Below are 25,076 nucleotides of genomic sequence, written 5' to 3'. Positions count from 1 at the left end.
TGTTGCGAGTAGAGGAGTGGAGGACTCTTCTTGTGAAATATCTCTGGACTTGTTCAGTTGTATTAATGTCCAATATGCAGTGTGGGTTTCAGACAGATAAGCTGTATTCAAGAATTGGTCTGGCAAAAGTTTTGTATGCCCTAGTTTACAGTTCAATATTACCAGAGAAGAAGCTACGCAAGATTAGGTTAACAACTCTTAATCCTTCTTTTAGCAATTCTGTTACAGTGAGTTCTGGCACTTAGATCATTTGAGATGAGTACTCCAAGGTCTTTGACAGAGTGAGGGTCGTCTGTTAAGTCGTATCCATCCAGCTTGTATTTTGTGTTCTGATTTTTTTTGCCAATTTGTAAGACAGACCATTTGTTGGTTGAGATTTGGAGTTACCAATTGTTTGACTATTCTGGCACATAGTCAAGATTTTTTTGTAGAGTAGCAGCATTATCAGTGGTGTTGAATAGTTTTACATCATCTGCAAAGAGAACGCAGTTGCTTATAATATGATCGCAAAGGTCATTTATATAAAGTATAAAGAATGTGGGTCCTAAAACGCTGCCTTGGGGGGACACTGCTGTTAACAGGTGCATTGTTAGATAAGGCCTTCCCTATTTTGACTACTTGTTGCCTGTTTGATAGAAATACAGCTATCCACTTATGCAGGAATCTGGAAATGCCATAAGATTTTAGTTTTAGAAATAGCTTGTCATGTACCACTGAATCAAAGACTTTACAGAAGTCTATATAAATTGCATCTATTGATTTACCCTGGTTGAGTTTTGAAGTCCATACTTTTTTCAGTGTAATAGTTGCAGATTGCAGGACAATTTTTTTCTAAATCCAGATTGCTTGTTAGAGAGTAGGTTGTTAGTCTCTAAGTAGAGGGTAATGGATTGGTTTATGATTGATTCCATGACTTTGCAGGTGACACAACATAATGAGATTGGTCTGTAATTATCAACTAGGCTGGGGTCACCCTTTTTGAAGATAGGGATGACCGTGGCTAGTGACCATAAGTTAGGTAAGGAGCTGGTTCTGAAAGATATTTTATAGATTATGCTAAGTGGTTCTGCTAAGGTGGTTGAGAGCTTCTTAAGGAAATAGGCACATAATCCATCAGGGCCAATCGATAGAGATGGTTTTAGGTTGTGTAGTGGATTTTTGGAAAAGAAGCTACGCAAGATTAGGTTAACAACTCTGTTACAGAAGTCATATTTTCTGCAGTCTAGTTTGGATCGGTTTACCATGAGTTTGTATCTATTGTGTGCTCTTGTATTATTGCTATTGAAGCTGAAGTATTCATTGGCTGGTAGGACATTGTAGCAGATGATTTTATGTACTATGCTTAGGTCAGACCAAAGACAGTGAAATTCTAAATTGTCTAAACCCAAAATTTTGAGTCTGGTGGCATAAGGTATTTTGTTTTTTCAGAGGAGTGGAGGACTCTTCTTGTGAAATATCTCTGGACTTGTTCAGTTGTATTAATGTCTGAGATGTGGTATGGGTTCCAGACAGGTGAGCTGTATTCAAGAATTGGTCTGGCAAAAGTTTTGTATGCCCTAGTTTGCAGTTCAATATTACCAGAGAAGAAGCTACGTAAAATTAGGTTTACAACTCTTAGAGCTTTTTTGTTATGTAGTTGCAGTGGGCTTTGGCACTTAGATCATTTGATATGAAAACTCCAAGGTCTTTGACAGAGTGAGGGTCATCTGTAAGGTAATGTCCATCAAGCATGTACTTAGGGTTCTTTTTCCAATGTGTAAGACAGACCATTTGTTGGTTGAGATTTGGAGTTACCAATTGTTTGACTATTCTGGCACATAGTCAAGATTTTTTTGTAGAGTAGCAGCATTATCAGTGGTGTTGAGTAGTTTTACATCATCTGCAAAGAGAACGCAGTTGCTTATAATATGATCGCAAAGGTCATTTATATAAAGTATAAAGAATGTGGGTCCTAAAACGCTGCCTTGGGGGGACACTGCTGTTAACAGGTGCATTGTTAGATAAGGCCTTCCCTATTTTGACTACTTGTTGCCTGTTTGATAGAAATACAGCTATCCACTTATGCAGGAATCTGGAAATGCCATAAGATTTTAGTTTTAGAAATAGCTTGTCATGTACCACTGAATCAAAGACTTTACAGAAGTCTATATTTTCTGCAGTCTAGTTTGGATCGGTTTACCATGAGTTTGTATCTATTGTGTGCTCTTGTATTGTTTTGGTTGAAGCTGAAGTAGTCTTTAACAGGAAGGACATTGCAATAGATGATTTTATGTACTATGCTTAGGTCAGACCAAAGACAGTGAAATTCTAAATTGTCTAAACCCAAAATTTTGAGTCTGGTGGCATAAGGTATTTTGTTGTTTTCAGAGGAGTGGAGGACTCTTCTTGTAAAATATTTCTGGACGTTCAATTGTATTAATGTCTGAGATGTGGTATGGGTTCCAGACAGGTGAGCTGTATTCAAGAATAGGTCTAGCAAATGTTTTATAAGCTCTGGTTAGAAGTGTAGATTTTTGGAAAAGAAGCTACGCAAGATTAGGTTAACAACTCTGTTACAGAAGTCATATTTTCTGCAGTCTAGTTTGGATCGGTTTACCATGAGTTTGTATCTATTGTGTGCTCTTGTATTATTGCTATTGAAGCTGAAGTAGTCTTTAACAGGAAGGACATTGTAGCAGATGATTTTATGTACTATGCTTACGTCAGACCGAAGACAGTGAAGTTCTAAGTTGTCTAAGTCCAAAATTTCAAGTCTGGTGGCATAAGGTATTTTGTTGCGAGCAGAGGAGTGGAGGACTCTTCTTGTGAAATATCTCTGGACTCTCTCAATTGTATTAATGTCCAATATGCAGTGTGGGTTTCAGACAGATGAGCTGCATTGAAGAATTGGTCTGGCAAAAGTTCTGTATGTCCTAGTTTGCAGTTCAATATTACCGGAGAAGAAGCTACACAAGATTAGGTTAACAACTCTGTTACAGAAGTCTATATAAATTGCATCTATTGATTTACCCTGGTTGAGTTTTGAAGTCCATATGTTTTGCAGTGGAGAAGTTGTAAGTTACATGATAATTTTTTTTTAAAAAAAGGCCATATAGGTTGGTAGCCAATTTGAATGGTCTGCAATTGGGCTGTTCTTGAAACCTTGAAGAATTCATGGTAATCAATGAAGACCAATCTTAATTACCAGCAGCTCCCCAATCCTCTTGGAGAGCTGCTGGTTATTCCTACAGACAGTAATTATAAAATGATGGTGTAACATTGTCTTAACGTCCATGTTTGGGAAAGGGTGACATAAACAATGCTAGACTAGATGGCTAGTAAAGAAAAGAATAAAAAAGAAAATATTAGGACAGGGACAGTATGCACGCTGGTGCGCTTATGCACCTCCTTTACAGTAGACAGTCTAAGGTTAAAGTTTTGGGATTTTGAGAAGAGACTACAGAGTCAGGTAGTGAGTTCCAAGCGTTAACAACTCTTAATGCTTTTTAGCAATGCTGTTACAGTGAGCTCTGGCACTTAGATCATTTGATATGAAAACTCCAAGGTCTTTGACAGAGTGAGGGTCATCTGTAAGGTAATGTCCATCAAGCTTGTACTTAGGGTTCTGCTATATTTATTGAAAGTTTTTTAAGAAGTATGCACATAATCCATCAGGGCCAATCGATAGAGATGGTTTTAGGTTGCGAAGAGCTTTTTCAACATTATCTTCTGTGAAGTCTATATGAGTTAAGTCGTTGTACTCATTGTTAGTACGATTTGGGAAAGTAGGATATGAGCCATCACTGTTAACAAAGACTGAACTGAAGAATGTGTTAAAGAGGTTTGCTTTAACTGTTTCATCAATACATTCTTTGCCGTTGGATTTTTTAGTGGTGGGATGGATCTTGAGTCTTTAAGTTTATTGTTCACAAAATTATAAAAAGCACGATTGGAATTTGTGCAGAAGGTCTTCTTCTTGCTTGATGTGATAAATGATACATTCAGTTTTTATTTGGTTGCAAATATTTCTGGACGCATTCAATTGTATTAATGTCTGAGATGTGGTATGGGTTCCAGACAGGTGAGTGTATGCAAGAATAGGTCTAGCAAATGTTTTATAAGCTCTGGTTAGAAGTGTAGATTTTTTGGAAAAGAAGCTACGTAAAATTAGGTTTACAACTCTTAGAGCTTTTTTTGTTATGTAGTTGCAGTGGGCTTTGGCACTTAGGTCATTTGATATGAAAACTCCAAGGTCTTTGACAGGGTGGGGGTCATCTGTAAGGTAATGTCCATCAAGCATGTACTTAGGGTTCTTTTTTCCAATATGTAAGACTGAGCATTTGCTGGTTGAGATTTGGAGTTGCCAAGTTTTAGACCAATCAGATAGAAAGTCAAGGTCTTTGACAGGGTGGGGGTCATCTGTAAGGTAATGTCCATCAAGCATGTACTTAGGGTTCTTTTTCCAATATGTAAGACTGAGCATTTGCTGGTTGAGATTTGAGTTGCCAATTGTTTGACCATTCTGACACATAGTCAAGGTCTTTTTGAAGGGTATTGTTGGTGGTGTTAAATATTTTGACATCATCAGCAAAGAGAACACAATAACTTGAGATAAGGTCACAGAGATCATTTATGTATAGTATGAAGAAAGTTGGTCCAAGAACGCTGCCTTGGGGAACGCCACTTTTGATAGGAAGGCATTTATCCAACTATGAAGAGGTCCTGAAATGCCGTAGGATTTTAGTTTTAGGAGAGGTTTATAATGTACTACTGAGTCAAAAGCTTTGCAGAAGTTTATGTAGATTGCATCTATTGCTTTGCCTTGATCAAGATTTGTAGTCCATATGTTTTTGCAGTGGAGAAGTTGTAAGTTACATGATAATTTTTTTCTGAAACCAAATTGTTTATTAGAGAGTAGGTTGTTTATTTCTAGGGGAGGGTAATGGATTGGTTAATGATAGATTCCATTACTTTGCAGGTGACGCAGCATAGAGAGATTGGTCTATAATTCTCAACTAGGCTGGGATCTCCTTTTTTGAAGACAGGGATGACTGTGGCTAGTGACCAAAGTTTGGGAAGGGAACTAGTCGTGAAAGCTTTATCAAAGATTATGCTTAGGGGTTCTGCTATATTTATTGAAAGTTTTTTTAAGAAGTATGCACATAGACCATCAGGCCCAATAGATAAAGATGGTTTTAGGTTGCGAAGAGCTTTTTCAACATTATCTTCTGTGAAGTCTATATGAGTTAAGTCGTTGTACTCATTGTTAGTACGATTTGGGAAAGTAGGATATGAGCCATCACTGTTAACAAAGACTGAGCCAAAGAATGTGTTAAAGAGGTTTGCTTTAACTGTTTCATCAATACATTCTTTGCCGTTGGATTTTTTTAGTGGTGGGATGGATCTTGTTTCTTTAAGTTTATTGTTCACAAAATTATAAAAAGCACGATTGGAATTTGTGCGCAGAAGGTCTTCTTCTTGCTTGATGTGATAAATGATACATTCAGTTTTTATTTGGTTGCAAATATTTCTGTATCGGTTTTTGAAATTAGTTACATAGCCCTTTTTGTTTCTTCTCCAGAGGGATTTTTTTTTGGATTTTAGGATTTTAGCACCTATTAGGTTTTTCTTTGTTTGCTGTGATAACTGATGCATTCTACCTTTATCTGTCAGCATATGGTTTTATAGCAACTTTTGAAGTTAGGTACGTAGCCAGTTTTGTTTTTGCGCCAAAGAGGGTTTTTTTTTGTCTGACGCTTCCTTATTGTTATGAATAATTTATTTTTCCTGGTTTTGGGGGTTATTAGTGGTACATATAGTTTGATGATTCTTTTGACTTCCTGCAAAAAATGTTATAATGGTCTTCAGCAGTGATGCAGCCAGTGAATAGAGTTTGCCAATCAAGAAGGGTCCTTGAGTGGCTTGAGTGGCTCAAGAAGGGTCCTTGAGTGGCTCAGACTGCTAAGACAGTCTGTTATTAACAGCAGATGCTTGCAATTACTGCAGGTTCAAGTCCCACCAGGCCCAAGGTTGACTCAGCCTTCCATCCTTTATAAGGTAGGTAAAATGAGGACCCAGATTGTTGGGGGCAATAAGTTGACTTTGTATATAATATACAAATGGATGAAGACTATTGCTTGACATAGTGTAAGCCGCCCTGAGTCTTCGGAGAAGGGTGGGATATAAATGCAAATTAAAAAAAAAAGAGATGAAAGGTCATCAGTTATGAGATCATAGTTGGCTTTTCTAAAGTTATACTTTGGAATATATAATGATATGTATAACTTTTCTAAAGTTATACATATCATTATGATTGTTTATGTGAGGACATAAGTTGAGATAAAAGTCTGTCATGCTATGGTCACTGTTGAAAAAGGGTTCTTTTATTTGTAGTCCATAAATTGAATTTAAACTGTTGCAAAAGATGAGATCAAGGCAGTTGTTTGAGTCTACTGTTATTAGTTACTTGTTGATTTGGCCCAGATTAGTTACAGCATTGTACAGGGTTGCATGTATGAGTTCAGTTGTACATTCATTTAGGATCCAATTAATAAGAGGTAGATTTAGGTCACCAAGAAAGATAAGAGGGTGTGGGCAGGAGGCTGCCCATGTTACTAGTGATATTAGTTGGTTCGCATGTACAAGGTCGTAATCAGGGGCTCTGTAACAGAGTATGAAGCAAATTGTCGTGTTTAGGGAGAGGTCGCATACGATGGTCTCAGAAAGAGTTAACTCCTGTGTAACTTGAATATTTTTTAGATTTAGGGATTTTTTACAGGAGATAGCAAAACCATCCTCTCTGCAGATTTCACGGTTGGACCTGTACAGATGATAGCCTCTTACTGTGGTAATGGAGTCTGGTCGTGATGATTAAGCCACATCTCGCATATAAATATAATGTCGAATACAGTCATATTTAGTAGAAGGAGGAATTGTGGTATTTTATTTACGAGACTTTGTGAATTAAGTAGTTTGCATTTAAGGTCTGTGGTGGTGGATTTTGAGGAAGTTCGGGGTGTGCAAGCCTAGTGTTGGTTATTGGGGTGGTAGTTATTTGGGTGCGGACTGTTGTTCTTACTTTTAATACAGTTGGCATAGTAATGTACGTATACATACGGACAATGTATAAGTCCATTTCTTCCAGTTTTGGCATGTTTTGAGTTCAGCATGTAGTTCAGGAGAGTGGATTCTTTGAAGTGTAGATAAGTCGGGCCTTGAGTGAAGTTTGTTATAGTTTGAGTTGCTTCTTGCAATTGAGTTAATGGTATGAATGAATTTTCTTTTGCTGGTCTCATTTTTGCAAATTACTCTGCAATTCAACTCGACAACACGTAAAGTAGGTTTATATTGTCTGAATATAACTAGATGTTTACCAGATATGAGAAAGGTGATTGGGTTTAAAAGAGGTCAGGAAACTTCATTCCAACTGCAGGAAGTTAAAATTTCCATCTGTGGTATTATTTATATTCTTTACATAACCTTTGAACCCAGGAACCTACTGGCTAACCCCTTCAATTGCAATTGCCATCTGGCCTGGCTGGGTGATTGGCTTCGCAAGAGGAAGATTGTGACTGGGAATCCACGCTGCCACAATCCAGATTTTCTGCGCCAAATCCCACTGCAGGATGTTGCCTTCCCCGACTTCAGGTGTGAGGAAGGTAACTTATGGGCTCTCAGATTTTGGGTAATAGCAAGGAAAACAAATCAAATATACAAGCTTTACACAGTGAGGTTTCTTACTGTATATATGTGCGCCAAATCATTTTATATCTTCTAAAAGAGCAGTGTAATCCAGATTAATAAAGAATCATGCTTAAACATGCAAAGCTCTAATTGACTTCTTTATCCCATTTCTCTAAATGAATTGAAAATAATTCAACATAGTTTTGTTGTAAATCTAAAATAACATAGGGTACTCACATAAACAGACACTGCAAAATAATGTACAGTTTCATTCTATATTTCAACACATTTTGCTTAGATTTTTACTTTTGAATCATAGTTCAGTTCCATGTATATATCAATTTCCACATTTTGATGTACAAAGGATATGTATGTATGTATGTATGTATATATATATATGTAGGTCTTTGGTTATTCGGGTTTTCTCCCGCGTAAAATTGGAAGTATCTTGGCGATGTTTCGACGAAATCTCATTCGTCATCTTCCGGCTTCAGCTTCGTGCTTCTAGGAGAAATTTTTCTCCTAGAAAAATTTTTCTCCAAGAAGCACGAAATTTTTCTCCTAGAAGCATGAAGCTGTAAACACCTAGCCTGAAGAAGTCTACTCATTTTTGCAAGTATTTTCTTTTAATATGAATATATCATGCAACTTTTACCAATATACACATTTTTGTGTGCCCTTTGCTGCCTTTCTTTCCAGATTTTTTAACCTGTCCCAATCAGCAAACTATTTTTGTATGAATGTTTTATTTAGAAAATTACATCAGAGTAACAGGAAAATCATAAATATCAAATAATGACAACTGCATTTTTGTCTGCATATAGGTTAGGAAAACTTGAATTTTGCATTGAAATAACTGAATTAGTTTTTCCTTCACTTTTAATGTGCCAGACCTCTAGTGGTCTAACTTGGGCAAATCATTCCAAAGGTGCAAAAACAATTCACACTTTGCACTGACTGAAATGGGGAGACCATAAAAGGCTATGATGAAAACTACAAAAAACTACATGTGAAAATGAGGTGAGGAATAGAGTGGAGTTACATGCAATGACTCACTTCAAATTCCTTTGGGCACTTTGTGGAAAAATTCTGAGAGCTGCAATTTGTGGGACAATTGTATAGTTTTCTGCGCTTTTCCTACTCTTTGGATGGAAATTACCATATTCCAGTTTTGACCTTGGCTCTCTCAGTTACAAATACATGGGCATAACCAACTAGTCTAATAACAATCTACACAACTCTGTGCAATTTAGATATATAGAAAGTAAGTATTGAAGAGTACTACCAAAGTAGAGAAAACCAATCTAGTATATTCAAGCCACAAATTAGCTGAAATGTAATTTTTGTTAAACATGCATGGATTTCTAATTAAGTAATGGTTCCCTAGAATTATGTCTACTGATTTTAAGCATTCTTTTTTAAGCTTGAAAAGTTGGTTAATGGCAAAGCAATTTAATTAGCTATGGTGTTTAACCATCCAGATTAAGTAAGTAAAATAACTTGATGCAAAAAAATATTTTACGATAATACTGATTCACTAAAGGAATAAATCATCTGAATTTAGCAAGCATCTGTACGTCATTGGCCTTGATTCAATGCAGTAGCTGCTTTCAATGTAGCCTTTGTGTGGAGAACAGGTAGGGATGGCTGTGACCCAGAAAAAATTAACCACAATAACTTAGCTTTTTGAGTGTACTTTTCTGCCTTGAAACCTTCTTGCAAATCAATACAAAGGCACCATTTTGAAAGGGACCTTTCTATCACTTCCCATAAAAACCTACATTGTTATTGCTAATGAATTAATCACATCAGTTGATTAACATCCCGTGTTCTAATTGTTCCTGATATTTCTGACTCTTGAAGACCTACACACTAATAGAAAACCCAGAATTTCTTGCAAAGATTTGAGACAAAGTTTATATCTGGAGTTTCATATTGCGTTCTTCTTGGCTTGTTCCTTGGCAGGTCAGGAGGAGACCATCTGTTTCCCACGTCCTCAGTGCCCCCAGGAGTGCACCTGCCTAGACACAGTAGTTCGCTGTAGCAATAAGCACCTGAAAAGCCTTCCAAAAGGGATACCCAAGAATGTTACTGAGCTGTGAGTATAGATACTTAGGATATCAGCATTATGGAGCATTATGAGAACTCACACTTTGTATCCATGGATGAAATGGTTAGCGCAACCTTTTTAGACTAACACCACACTTGGTTTTGAGGTGGTGATAGGGACTGGAGTCCCCAAAAGTAGAACAAAAATGTGGGTGGAATCTGTACAAAAAACAATTTCTCTTAGGAGACATTATATTAATTAAATCCAGTTAATATGATTGTTTTCCATGTATTTAATAGCTTTTTAATCAGATTAAAAATAACATGTGACTAGCAAATTTTGGAAGAGCTATTGGGGTTGTACCCATATTTTTAGAGACTGGCTGGATCTCAGGTTGTACTCTCTAGATTTGCAACAGCAAACTGACTAATACACCTAGTCTCTTAAGCTGCACAATATTTGCAATTTTGCTGCCATTTTTATGAAGAAAGATTAAAAAACATTTTTGGATATTTTGAACTAATATTCCTGTGTGGCAAATGTATTTATTGGGGTATCAAGTTTGTCATTCTGGTTTATCATCTACAAATAGTGAATCTGTGATATGCAGAAAGGGCCACAATTATCAATATGTTGTTTTGTAAAGTTAATTAACATCTGCATAGCAATAAGAAGACGAGGTGATATACTTTTATATTATACATTTTGCACACGGAGATCTTGAACTTTGCTCTTTTAGCAGTTCAGTTGTAATATCTGATGCATATTTTTACTATTCTTGCAGCTATTTGGATGGCAACCAATTCATCCTTATTCCCGGACAACTTTCCACCTTCCGTTACTTGCAGCTGGTGTAAGTGTCCGAGAAGCTCTAAGAAGTTACTCATCTGATGAAACCTACAATGGTCTTTCCTGGAGATGGTAGATTAAATATAAGGATCATAACACCCTCTAGGATGTTCTGAAAACTGCTAAGATCTTCACCATAATCTAGATCCATTTTCTCCAACTTGCTGACTCGAGATGAATAGGTGTGACCTGGATTCCTTTGCTGCATATCTAATTGGACAAGGAATAAATAGGAAGAAACACCAATGTCTTGTTAATTGATGTAGTGCTACAAATTAAAGCTGGTACAGGAGGTCTATAGCAGCTCTTAGTAGAAGCAGATGGTCATGATGTTATTAATATGCAGTGAAGCTTCACATAGTTATAAACAAAAGTAAAACGTAAGGCCAGGCTGCCCTGTACAACCCAGTGATTTATCTTTCATATTCTTTTTTTCAGTAATTAGCAAAAAGCATTATTTCATTAAAAGCATAGAATGCCATAGAATTATGTATATTGAAACAAAAGGGGATCAGAGAAGAACCAAGAAATAGTCAAGAGAGGTAGTCTCCTCTTATCTTCTGTACTCTCCATAAGAAAACATCCAAGAAGAGAAATAGAAACATTTGCATCATAAGAGATGATGCTTAAAGCAAAAAATGGAAAAATCTTAAGGAAAAAATAATAATTATTAGGAAACATTTTTAGATTCAGTCTTCTTATTAGTCTTCTTAATTTAGTCTTCTTAATCATGACGCTCTCTTAAGGCAAATAAAGTTGCAGGGTTCTTACAAGAGAACATCAGCCATTTTGAATAGGATACAGCTAATTCAAGGTAGAATAATGGATTGCATCAGTGGTGGGGTTCAAATTTTTTTACTACCGGTTCTGTGGGTGTGGCTTGGTGGGCATGGCATGGATTGGTGGGCGTGTCAGGTTACTGCAAAATCCCCATTTCCTCCCGATCAGCTGGGACTCGGGAGGCAGAGAATAGATGGGGGCGGGGCCAGTCAGAGGTGGTATTTAGCGGTTCTCCGAACTACTCAGAACTTCCGCTACCAGTTCTCTAGAACTGGTCAGAATCTGCTGAAACCCACCTCTGGATTGCATCATGCAATCATCTTGCAGACATTTGCATAAAAGTGCTGATTAACCATAAAGCGGATTTATCAGTATATATACTGGCACTGCAATTGCAAAGGATTGTAGATTTTTGCTTGAAAAATGAGAGGAAGGAAGAAAGATTGAGTTAAAAGTGATATTAGAACCTGCACTGTGCTTCTGTTTTGCAGAGACCTGAGCAACAATAAGATCAGCTTCCTCAGCAACAATTCCTTCACCAATATGAGCCAACTGACCACTTTGTGAGTGTTTTCTAACAGAGCTGAATCTGAAAGAGTTGTGCTACTTCAGATTGCAGGGACAGATATCATTGGGTTCCTGTGATGAAAACCTGGGCAAAGGCCACATCTACTCAGCTCCTTTGCTATGTTCCCCGTCTACCCTAAAGCTAGCAGGAAATCCACATTTTTGCTGCCTCTGCAGCACATTCTTACCAAGTACCTAGAACAGGCCCAAACTGAGCTGCTCTCTATCCACGTTTAGGACAAAATGACCCAAGGCCTGTGATTTGGCTATAATTCCAGCCCTGCCCACCATCATCTAGCATTTGAAAAGCCTATTCCATTTGGAATGCATAATGCTCTAATTACTCCACATTTTTTTTCTTTTCCCAGTGGCCTATTTTTTAAAAAAAAAACACAAACAAATGTGGTTGGCTGACCATTATTTGTCAGAAGGGAGTGTCAAGTGAGGCATGAACGTGTCAGTTTTAGGACGTCTCCCTATCTAGCTGGACCAGCCCACCCACCCATTTTTCCAAGCAACAAAAAAGTGGCAAAAACTGGAGTTCCAGTTTCCCTTACAACCGAAAGAAGACTTAGAGAGAACAAAGAGATCAGGAACTGAAGAGACTGGTCCCATAGGAAACTAGCAGAAGTAACTGAAGCCACAAGGTTGCTATCACAAAGCATGTCAGGCCACCTCCTGAGTGCCCATTAATGCACTCTATATTGCCAGCATACAGTGTTTTAAGTGGGATATTAGGGTAAGCAAAGCATCTTAGCCCACTGTGGGAGTCACTGAGATGCAGGCAGATGCATAAGATTATGTTGTCAGGAAAGTCTTAGTGTGCCTTCCTTATGCCAAGGCAAGAAGGTTGTATGGATTTACTTAGAGATCTTATAAAAGTATCTGCTTTATGGCTTTTTATTGTGTAAAGCAGGCTTCCTTTATAGTTGTGATTTCTATCCTGTCCAAAATGGAGTTGATTGGGAGAGAGATTCTGATTCAAAATATTTAAGATTTTTCTATGAGTTACCTATTAGTGCACCTTACAAAATACTGCGGAGAGGAATACAGTCAATGTATGGGATGTAATTATACAACATGTGATTGTTTAAATTGTTTCTGCCTCTCTCCAATTTCACGTAGGATCCTCAGCTACAATGCGCTGCAGTGTATCCCCTCACTAGCCTTTGAAGGTCTCCATTCACTACGGCTGCTGTATGTATTTTGTCTTTTGCACCCAATTCATATCACCTGTCCTTCCTTATTCATTTCTCTAAGGAATCTCCTGTTCAAGGTTTACTGGAGAATGAATTTTGCCTGGTCATTATTTTGTTTTAATGGATAGCAGCCAGGCAAAGAATATGGCACATTTGGAATTTGGGGGTCGGTGGGCAGGTTGAGAAAATGACTTCCATTTTAAAGGACCAATTATAAATTACACATTTACTATAAGGCAAATTTATGATGCATCTCTCCATCATTACCCTAGCCTAGCCTCCCGAATACTTTCTACTACCTCTGTCAAAATCAACTTTGTTTTTTACTGGGCAGGTGGGCAGATTACGAAATAAAGCTGTATATTGCTTAAATAAAGAGAATATTAGAGGCTGGATCTTTACTTTGCTGCAGGCCAAGTTCCTTTTTATGTTTAAACTAAAAGATGCTTTAAATAAAAAAGTCAGGTGAAACAGAGTGTTTGGAGAACTCAAAAGAAATGGCCGTGGGGGTAGAGGTGCCCTTGGGTCCTATTTTCCCTTATGTTAGGTGCTCGAGAGAAAATTGATTAATTTCCTATGACCTGAGAGACCTTTCCTTCATATAGTCCATGTTTGTATAAGGCAGTGATGGCAAACCTTTTCGGCACAGAATGCCCAAACTGGAATGTGTTTGTGTGCACGCATGTGTGTGCACCGGAAATCCGAAGACCAGCTGGCCGATGTGCATTAGCGCGCCGGCCAGCTGGTCTTTGGGCTTCTGGCGCACGCATGTGCGCTGGCCGGCTGGTCTTCATGCACGCCAGAGTGCCGGAAGCCCGAAGACCAGGTGGTGATGGCATGCCTGCCCACAGAGAGGGCTCTGCGTGCCACCTCTGACACGTGTGCCATAGATTCGCCATCACGTGTATAAGGTATATGTACAGCTATTATCTTGCATTATTGTCCATTCCTTACTCATGTTACCTGCCTAGGAAAAAATACCCTTGTATGAGTTCATTTAATCATGGAGACCAGAATACCCATCCCATAGAAGCATAAATTGCCGTTTATTTTGATGTACTGGAGACCAGAAATGGCCTAATGGGCAGAGAAAGCAACCCCTTGATATAGATTTATATAAATTAGAATATACTTGTAAGTTATGGTGTCACAGACAGCGAAGTAATGAAGGTCAAGCTAAAAAAAATAAAAAACAAAAGTTTATGTAACCATGTAATAGTAATAAATATCTGGTGTTTCTCTTTCTTTTCTTATCTCCCTTGTCTTTGCTTCCCATAGTTTTCCTGGCCTCTAAATATTCATTCTCCTTGTGATCAACATTTCTTTGCCTTCCTATTTATGGCTTTACTAGCATTTTTATTGCTTCTCTAAGGGGCCCAGGAGAGGTGAATGGACTGGGGTGGGTATGGGTGATTGTTTGCTTAGACTCTAGCTAATACCGTTTTTTTTATACTTCAGTCCCTCCTTTTGGAGTTCAGACTCTACTCTTTCTCTGCAAAAGCTACTCATGCGGCCCCTTATAATTCAATTTCTTGTTCCTTTATTTCTAAATTGTGCTTTGAAATCCAGTGCTTGACTGGTAGAAAAGATGGCATGCTGATGGAGTAATGCAGTGAGCAATAGACATATTCTGCAAGAGGCAATACAGGTAGTCCTTGATTTACAACTGTCCATTTAGTGACTATTCAAAGTTACAATGGCACTGAAAATTTTTCCACACTTACGACCCTTGCAGCATCCCTACAATCACATGATGAAAATTCAGACGCTTGGCAACTAACTCATATTTATGACGGTTGCAGTATCCAGGCGACTTTTGCAATCTTTTGACAAGCAAAGTCAACCGGGAAGCTGGATTCATTTAACAACCATGTAACTAACTTAAAAACTGGAGTGGTTCACTTAACAATGGTGGCAAGAAAGATCATAAAATGGGGCAAAACTCACTTAACAAATGTTTCACTTAGCAACAGAAATTTTGGGCTCAACTGTGGTCATAATAAGTTGAGGACTACTTGTAATTTAATTATTCTGTAGTGTAAATACGAGTAATTCTTGAGTTATGACCATAACTAAACTGTGCAATTATAATCATAAGTTGTGATGGTTGTAAAGCAGACCATCACATAATCAGACCCGCTTTTATTACCCTTTTTAGAGCAGTTGTTAAGTGAACGCAAGCGGTAAAGCAAGTGCAACTCATTGTTTGTTATAGGGTATTATTTTCTCACAGGGCACTGCAAATAGCCATAAATGAAGGTTGGTTGCCAAGTGTCCAAAAGGTGATCATGTGACCATGAAGGGGGGTGGGGCTCAGATGTTGGAACTTTGGAACCAGGTCAAAAGTAGTTTTTGGGGGACGGGTGGTGGTGGTCCATTGTAACTTCAAACTGTTGCTAAGCGACCGATTGTAAATTGAGAACTATTAGTATTGTTCAAGTAAATGTCTCTGTTTTCCAGTTGTCCATTAGATTATGAATGATGAGAGGATGCCAAATGAATATGAATCTCCAGTAAGTAGAAAAGGGACATTAGTGTAAACTGATTACTATAACCTGAGATTACACGATTAAGTTCTGCACCAAAAAAACATGCTCTAAAAGGAGTTATACTGTCTCCTAAATCAGTGACTTAATTTATCTTAATAAACAAATTCAATAGCACCAAAAAGGTCGTGTTACTTTTTTTACAGTACAAAGATCAATAATAAAATCCAGGGAAACTATATCTCTGTATAGTTTCCTGTGTAGGATGGAAGGGGAGTAGTTGGAACAAACTAGCTGGCTTATTCAGCCCAGTCTTTGCCCAGCCACAGACATGGCAGAATGAAGCATTGTCTTTGACATTTGACTCTTTCATTCGGATTCTGATGCAATGTTTTGAATACTCACTATACCTCCCACAGCTTTATTATCATGGTAAAGTTGTAATATTTATTCCCTGAGAGGAAGAGGAAGATATAAAAGAGCATTGTGAAAGGAGTATCCATCAGTTATAGGAGAAGAATTGGTTGTGGGGGGCTCCCTGGCATCTCGGCCTCCTGCATCTGAGCCTTGCTGTTGCAATGCAATCCATCTACTGCCTGTTTCTCTCTCTGACTCTTTTATGGGGAGGGATTGAGAGAGGGCAGCTTCAAGATCATGTTGGAGGAGATGGCCAGGGAATACCATATTTAATTTTGCATGAGCGTGCATATAATGGCTTTTTATATGGACTAGAAACATAGTTGACACAAAAAATGTGGAGAAAATGAGTGTGCCTGATCTGACATGGGGTGAGTGTGAGCCTTCTGCAGGTGCTCCACACTCTTGGTGGGCTGCTCCCTCCAAGAAATACCTCCACTGTTGGAATATTGGTTTTGTGGCCTACAGATCTTTATTTGAAAATGTCAGTTTCTTTCAGTCAGGAAGAATAAGGTGAAAGGTTAAAAGAAATCCTCCCCTTTCTTTGTCAAAACAAGAGGACAGCTCTTGAAGCCAATTCTAGGGCATCAATTTCCACAGCTAAAGGGGGGCAGAGATCGACTGCGAGGCGCCTCACTTGTGGGGTGCTGCAGGGGTCGATTCTCTCGTCTCTCCTGTTCAACATCTATATGAAGCCGCTGGGTGAGATCATCAGTGGCTTTGGGGTGAGGTACCAACTGAACACTGACGATACGCAGCTGTACTTTTCCACCCCAGACCACCCCAACGAAGCTATCGAAGTACTGCCTGGAAGCCGTACGGGTCTGGATGGGGAGAAACAGGCTTAAGCTCAATCCCTCCAAGACGGAGTGGCTGTGGATGCCGGCACCCCAGTACAGTCAGCTGCAGCTGCAGCTGACTGTTGGGGCGAATCATTGGCCCCAATGGAAAGGGTGCGCAACTTGGGCGTTCTCCTGGATGGACGGTTGTCGTTTGAAGATCACTTAACGGCCATCTCCAGGAGAGCTTTTTATCAGGTCCGCCTGATCCACCAGTTGCGCCCCTTCCTTGACCGGGATGCCCTATGCACGGTCACTCACACTCTTGTTACCTCTCGCTTGGATTATTGCAATGCTCTCTACATGGGGCTCTCCTTGAAGAGCACCCGGAGGCTCCAGTTAGTTCAGAATGCAGTTGCGCGGGTGATAGGGGGAGCCGCACGTGGCTCCCATGTAACACCACTCCTGCACAGGCTGCACTGGCTGCCTGTGGTCTCTCGGGTGCACTTTAAGGTTTTGGTTACTACCTTTAAAGCGCTCCATGGCTTAGGGCCAGGGTACTTATGGGACCGCCTACTGCTACCGAATGCCTCCCACCGACCCGTACGCTCACACAGAGAGGGACTTCTCAGGGTGCCGTCTGCCAAGCTATGTCGGCTGGCGGCCCCAAGGGGAAGGTCCTTCTCTGTGGGGGCTCCCACCCTCTGGAACGAACTTCCCCCTGGACTGCATCAACTGCCTGACCTTCGGACCTTTCACCGCGAGCTGAAGACATATTTGTTTATTCGCGCGGGACTGGCTTAGAAATTTTAAATTTTAAAATTTTAAAGAGTTTTAATTTTAATATTTATATCTGATACAAATTTTATGGGGTTTTTAATGGTATAATGTTTTAAATTTTTGCCAAACATATAATAAGTTTTTTAATTTTTGTTTTTATCTGTATATTGTCATTGTTTTTATTGTGGCTGTGAACCGCCCTGAGTCCTTCGGAAGAAGGGCGGTATAAAAATCCAATAAATACTAAAATACTATACTAAATACTAAAGAGTGGGTGGGTTCTGGATGCCTGAGTAGCACTTGGGATCAAAAGAGATTTTTCTCTTTTTGCTCTTGAGTACAGCATTTAAATTTCTTTCTTCAAAAGTTGATTGGTGTCAGAGTGGGTCTTTTAAAAAAATCAGGATGTCACCTGAATTTTAACAGGAAAACAGCTGTTAAATTTCCATGGCCCTCTTCCATTCAGATCAAACTGTAATCTCCTCTTAAGTCCAATTTAGTGAAAATGCCTGCCTTCCGAGAGTGATTCGGCAGATCTGAAATAAGAGGCATTGCATAGTGGTTGCTAATGGTTACAGAATTCAGAAGTCTGTAATTGTGTACAATTCTCAAGGAATTTTTTTTTACAAGAAACATTGGCAGATGCTGGATATGTAGAAGGGTAAATAAATCCTTTCTTCAGATTTTCACCCAGAGACTGTTCCAAAGTGATTAACTCTTTCATAGACAGAGGCTATTATCTTTTATGGGGCATCTGGCTGTAGGTTTTAAGTTGATACTACAATCTCACACACACAATGAGGCGGCAAGGCAGCTACTGCCTCTTTCACTAAAACAACAAGGAAATCCAGTAATTCAGGCTGGCATAGGAGGAAGAGAAGGAAAAGAAAGGAAGAGAAGGAAAAGAGTGGCATGTTTGTAAATGGTTGCAGCAGCAGGGTAGAGTGTGTGTGTGTGAACATTGGCCGCCTCTGGCTGCCATCACTTTCCTGCCAACTGCCTGTCGCCCCTGTCTCCGGCCTCTTTGGGCCAGATCTCAGTGTAGTGGCAGTGGCGGTGGTGTTGAGAGGGGTGTGTGTAAAAATGGGAAGCCTCCAGCCACCACTGCCACTCTGCCCTCTGCCCACCAACTGGCTCTCTCTCTGGCCAGCCATAGTGAGTTGTCCCCACAACAAGTTGGCTGTGTGGAGTTGCCAGCAGTGAATTGGCTGTGGCAAGCTGTTGGTGGTGAGTTGGCTGCATCAAGATGGCCAGGCGGAATTGTCCCATTCTGATTAACAAAGGGTTCTGTAATAACTACACGGGAAATGCAAACTAACACATTGTAGTTTCATCTATGAAGTTAGTTGTGCCAAAGTCTAAAGTACAGAAAATTATATTTCTTTTATCAGCAAAAACAACAACAACAACAACCCAGGAATAATATCTGCTGTTATTTGCCATATGAACTCTTCTTAATTTTTTTTTCAGGGGCCCTGTTAAGCATCTGTTCTCTTGAGAAAGAAAGGCTTTCAAGATTGTTGTCAGGCCTTTAAAGAAGACAAGATCAATTAATTGGGCACAGAAGAGGTTCCAGGAATTCGTATAATACTGTAGGGTAAAATAGCAGAATCTTGAAAGCCTCTCGGTTTCTCTGTGCCCCATCTTACACAAACAAGATCAAGTGCAGCTATTTTGAGAGTTGGGTTATTTATGCTCTCCATTTTTCTCAGAACTGATTAATCTTTTCTGAAAGTTTCTTAGTGATTTAGTCATTGTTTCTCCGTTCTCAAGGCCATGTTTACATTCTTAATAGAAACTCAATATTATGAGTTTTCAGAGCAGGTATCATTTCAAGAAATTTTCCATATTGAGAATATATCCAGAAATTAGCTCTCAGCTATGATCACACCAGAATAAGTAAAACAAACTCACAATTCTCCATCCATCTTGATATAATGATTTGCATGTGTGCTTTCTGCAAATAAGGAGCCTAGGTGTGCATATCTGTAAAGTCAGTACTAACATCCTAGTGGTATAAACAGATATAGCTCCATTACCGATTGCAATAAAACAAAGCAATACATGAATTCTCCAAGGAACAAGAGGGCAGAATGGTGTTCCAGCAGCATCCTAGCTAGGAGGCAAGCCCATCAATTAAGTTAGTAATCTTATAAACCTGTTTCTATTGTGCAAAATGAGACAGAATTCTTGAGAAAAATTCTTGGCAGCCTTGAGAAATGTTGGAAGCTCTGAATTTAATGCAGAAGGTGTCATTCAAAGGAGAGGAATGGAAGATATAAATCTCATCTTCACCTACATTGGCTTGATCATTTTCCCAGCAAGGGTTGTGTACACCCTTCACATTTCGCACTTTATGACCTTAAGAGTTATTATAGGGTGGGGGGGTGGGACTATTAGTACCTGGGAAGAACTGGCACTGAATAGTTACTTTCTCTGAGATTCATGGATGGCAGATGTGATCTCCAGGTTTCAGCAAATGGGCAAGCAACTCCAATGTTGCCTTAGCCTAGGTAAAAATGGGCTAACATTGTTTGATTAAAGATAATGTTGGCCCATTTTCCAGGTAGACCTAGAAGCCATTCTATACCAGAGACACAATCAATCCTCTGTTGGAATATAAGTGACTGAGGGTCATGGGAAAATAATCAAGGTGATATCAAAGGTGTCAGAGGTGTCTAAAAATTATAAAACAACAAATACAATTAACAGAAAGAAAAAAAGGGTAGATAAAGGGTCCTCTCTCCTTTGAACAGTTCCTAAAAGGACATTGGGTATAGGAGAAGCTGGTCATACATCTTGATTAAAATCAGAAGCAGCATGTTAAAAGAAGCTGGGGTGCTATAGTTAGCAGGTCGGGGCTTTTGCAGGAAGTGGGAGTAGCAGCAAGAGGCAAATGCCCAAGGAGAAATGGCAAGCATTGGGAGGCCTGTGAGACATGGTGAGGTTGCAATTGGAAGAGGGAGGACTGTGGACTGAGCAATTGGCAGCTGGAGTGGCGGAGCTGATCACAGCTGGGATATTTGAGGCAGGACCCTGTGGCGAACTGACTGAATGGGGATCCCATGTGGGAATAATTTGACCTGAGAGACCCATTGGTGCGGCAGGGTTGGTCTTCCTCTGGTATGGGTGAGAGCCAGTGGAGGATTGACCTGGCTGTAGAAGAACAGAACGGAACAGAACGGAACAGAACAGTATTTTGGGAACTGTGGGTCTAGCTAATTTTCTTTCTTTTTCTTCTTCTTCTTTCTTTCCTTCCTTCCTTCCTTCTTCTTTCTTTGAGGTTTACAGAGTCAGCATATTGCCCCCAACTATATGGATTCTCATTTTACTGAGATCAAAACCATGGAAGGCTGAATCAACCTTTCACTGCTGAATCAACCGTTCACTGCCAGGATCGAACTCCTGGTAGTGAACAGAATCAGCCTGCAATACTGCATTCTAACCACTGTACCACCACAGCTCATGTGGTTAGGAATCCTGAATTCCTAACATCCCATTAGTTTTACTAAGACTAATTGCTCCAAAATGTAGCCTTCTAAAGATAGTAGACAACGGAAAATCACAACATTAAAAATTGGGCTTGATTTCTTCCTCTCCATAATTGGAGCTTTTGTTTGAGCATAAGAACAATTGTCTGTATCTGCATTCAGGTCTCTTCATGGAAATGATATCTCCACGCTCCCTGAAGGGATCTTTGCTGATGTTACTTCCCTATCTCATCTGTGAGTATCTGTATCATTAATGTAAGCATTTGTTCCTTTTATTCCAAATAGGTTTTTTTAGCATTTTTGTGGGCTGGTGCTTGGAGATACAAAGAAGAAAGCACCATTGGTTTACTTTTAACCAATAAACCAATAAACCAGCTGTTTATTCAGCTGTGCAAAGATGCTAGCACATGTCTTAGGTAATAACTTTCCTGGACAAAGTACTTCCAGAAATTTTGTAGGTAGCAGTGTTTTCATTAGTTCTGTAGTGATAAGAACTGATGCAGTGTGGTTTGCTGAAATGTGTTGAAGTTCCTTCTGGCATCTGGCACAATTAGTTAGCAGCTTAACTTAATACTCCATTGTGTGTTTACAAGGAAAATTAGCCCTTGAACCCTCTGACTTTCCTTCCAAGAAATTGGAATGAGTATGAAGGCTTCTGCTGCAGTTCAGAAGAATAAAAGACACAGATTTCTAGACAGAGGCTGGGTTAACATATGATTTAGCAAACTGTGATTTATAAATTAGAACTTAGTGTGTTGAGAGAAGCCAAACAAGTGTGTTTATTCAGTAAGCCACCACTTGTGTTGGGTGAACATACCTCAAAACTTTAAAGCACCACAACAGTCCCAATTACAAAGGTTAATACAACTGACAATGATCTTAATCTTGAGTTCATAGGGGTTTTTTCTGGTAATGGCTAGGATATTTTTCCTGGCTCAGCCTTAAGAATGTATACAACTTTTTAGACATATTTATGAGCACTGTCTTTGGGGGAGGAAACACACACTCTGGATTTACATTCATTGCACAATATCTGTAACCTCAGAGTATGAGTGATATGAGCACGCTGCATTTTACTTGAGGCATTTAGCAGATTTAGCATCAAGTATTAAGACATCAAATAAAATGCTGAAAATAGAGACTATTCAAAATTCAACAATGCTGCATTTAAAACAAATGAAAGTAAAAATTGGATTATTAATTAGTTCTAGGACCTCTAGAGGCATTTCTGCAGAGTGACCAGATAAAAGGAAGAGATTTTGTACTTTGAATAATTATATAAACTTTATGATTCTTTCCGCTGTGCAGAGCAATTGGTGCCAACCCCCTGTATTGTGATTGCCACATGCGCTGGCTGTCCAGCTGGGTCAAAACTGGCTACAAAGAACCTGGCATTGCCCGTTGTGCTGGTCCTGCAGATATGGAAGGCAAACTTCTGCTCACAACTCCAGCTAAGAAGTTTGAATGCCAGGGTAAGCTACAGAAGCAACAGGGAAAATAAAAGGGCTCTCTAAATATTTTCAAAAAATACTGGGAAGAACTACTTCTGAAAATTCTGAAGAACTGCATTGCATATAACTAAAGAGATCTTGGCTATGTGAACTATAGTTTGTTCTGCCCAGCTGAGTTGCTTGTGGCATGAATGTTACAAATCTAAGACTGCTGGAGTTAATATTGGGCATATGGGGGGAAAAGTGAGTCATGGAATTTATTAAGATGCACACATATATGATGAAGATGCAATGAGGGAAGTAAATTCTAGCCAGGGAAGCCAATAAAACTACCCAATATCTTTCAAGTAATCCTTGACGTACGACCATTTGTTCAGCAATGGTTCAAAATTATGACGACACTGAAAAAATAACTTAGCACCTTTCTTTGCACTTAGAACTGGCACAGCATCCCCACAATCACACAATTGCCATTTGCAAGCTTCCCAGATGACTTCTGACAAGCTAAGTCATTGCGGAAGCTGGCAGGTTGCAAATTGTCGTCACATGATGTCTCACTTAACAACCCTGGCAAAATAGGTCATATAATCAGGTGTGGTCGTGTGATGCCTCACTTAACGACTGCACACTTAACAACAAATTTTCTGGTCCCTATTGTGGCTATAAGTCAAGAATCACTGTATACAGTTTCATGGTACTGAAGATTATTGAAAGACAGATTCTGATGAAAGACGTGGTTGTCAAACTTGGGTGTCAAACTTGTGGTATCGTGTTGCTGTCATGTGATGTTTTACAGGGTTTTACCCTTAGCGGAGCTGGCTGGATGGGGCCTGCGTGTGATGCATCCAGCCCAGAGACCGCCAGTTTGACACTCCTGGCCTAAAGGATGGGCACAGGCATTATAACATTAGCTATATCAGCCTGGTGCCTTATAGATATAATGAGATTATAATTTCCAGAATCCCTAATTAGCCTCATAACAGGTCTAGAATCTGAGCCCTTTCTTCTGTGTATGTCACACCAACGTAGAATTCTTTGAAAAGTTCTTTTACTTGTTCCTGTGAAAACTATTTCTGTGAAAGAAATGGGGGGGGGCTACTTGCTTTTCCAGAAAATTAAGACCATTTTAACACCAGGTCTCAGTATTATGTCTAGGAATAGGTGAATGGGTGTTCTTTTCAGCCATTACCCATTTTTTAATCTATATATATAAAAGCGAAATCCACTCACTCATCATGAAACCTCCAGAACAGTAGAGCCTACAAACTTGAGATTTGGCACGTACATTCCTCTTGGCTTCTAGGTGTTCGCTAAGAATGGATTTTTTGAAATGACCAACAGATCATTACTATTTCATATATAGTATATTCATATACAGTATATTAACACATTCTGATGCTAAGGAGTTAGACATTCTATTCCTCCTCCCCACCTTAAAAGTTCTAACTGCCAGTTGCCTCACATTCCGTTACCTCAGTTCAAGCTGGCAGACGTTCCACTCCTTCCCTCAGGAAGGGGCTCCTTATAGTACTAAACGTCCCTACCTCACCAAAATGTCTGTGTCTTCCACCTTTGGAACTGTTGCTGAACTCAAGGCGGCGGGATAGAAATTCCCTTATGAGTTTCAATCACTGACCACCATTGAGCCAATGGATTATGAACCGAATTTCTCCTGCATAGTGTCCCAGCTCCAAATCACTTCCTACACTGACCTCCTCAGTTCAGACAAATCTGTGCCTTCTACTGTAATACCAATTAAAGGGAACAGAGGGAAAAAACACAGGAAAAGATTTACAGATGTGATTATGAAACACAAGTAAGAGAAGCTGCAAAAAAGTGTCATCAAAGTCATCTCAAAGTCAATAGAGAGGCTGTAAAAAAGTATGCATCTAATAACCCCTATGTTAATCAGGCAGCTGCAGCTAAATATGCCAACATTCAAAGTGCAGAGGCAGGTCTACCACAGGATAGGGAGTATCATGGCGGGGCCTCAGCAGGAGCCTTCATTTCTCCAGATATACTTTGTTGGTATGATGACAATGAGAGGGACATCTGTTGTGGAATCTACCTGGGCGTTACTCCAGAACTGGTTAGTTCAATTTATCATGCCCAATCACACAGTTTCGTAGCGAAGCACAGGAATCCAGCTAGTGTATATATATGCACAAATCACAAATTTATCAGAGACCCCATGGTTTCAGCTGTTGGGAAAAGGGCAATTCCTTCGAAGAATTCTGATCAGGAAACACACAACCTTTATAGTTAGAAATAAGAAATGTGTCTTTAGTTATTTCAGCTATATTTCTTTAGTCTTATTCATGCAATGTCTTTTTCTATCTATGTAGGGCCTCCCCTACCGATCATCCAGGCCAAGTGTAACCCCTGTCTCTCCAATCCCTGCCAAAACAGGGGCAGTTGTCAAAGAGATCCTCTGGGCTCCTATCACTGTGTCTGTCCCAGTGGTTATAAGGTAAGTACAGTGAAAGGCAGGTGGGTGGGTCACCTAGGAAAAAAAGGGAGTGGGCTTGCTGCCTATGTAAAGTCATATCTTGCCAAGCCTCAGAC

The 25,076-nt window shown here is 39.5% G+C and overlaps 1 protein-coding gene across 1 annotated transcript in view; it reads left to right on the top strand.

The window, feature by feature from the left end:
- SLIT1 (slit guidance ligand 1) overlaps window positions 1–25,076 on the top strand; it is a 177,896-nt gene that overhangs the window by 140,905 nt on the left and 11,915 nt on the right. The window contains exons 20-27 of the mRNA XM_058189305.1: window positions 7,471–7,637; window positions 9,628–9,760; window positions 10,497–10,565; window positions 11,833–11,904; window positions 13,034–13,105; window positions 21,223–21,294; window positions 22,369–22,532; window positions 24,857–24,981. Coding sequence (XP_058045288.1) covers window positions 7,471–7,637; window positions 9,628–9,760; window positions 10,497–10,565; window positions 11,833–11,904; window positions 13,034–13,105; window positions 21,223–21,294; window positions 22,369–22,532; window positions 24,857–24,981 — 874 coding nt within the window. The remainder of the gene's footprint in view (window positions 1–7,470; window positions 7,638–9,627; window positions 9,761–10,496; window positions 10,566–11,832; window positions 11,905–13,033; window positions 13,106–21,222; window positions 21,295–22,368; window positions 22,533–24,856; window positions 24,982–25,076) is intronic.

The sequence above is a fragment of the Ahaetulla prasina genome, chromosome 6, assembly GCF_028640845.1.
Source record: "Ahaetulla prasina isolate Xishuangbanna chromosome 6, ASM2864084v1, whole genome shotgun sequence".
Classification (NCBI taxonomy): domain Eukaryota; kingdom Metazoa; phylum Chordata; class Lepidosauria; order Squamata; family Colubridae; genus Ahaetulla; species Ahaetulla prasina.
The sequence above is the reverse complement of the archived record's forward strand: the minus strand, read 5'-3'. Positions and strand labels throughout refer to the sequence as shown.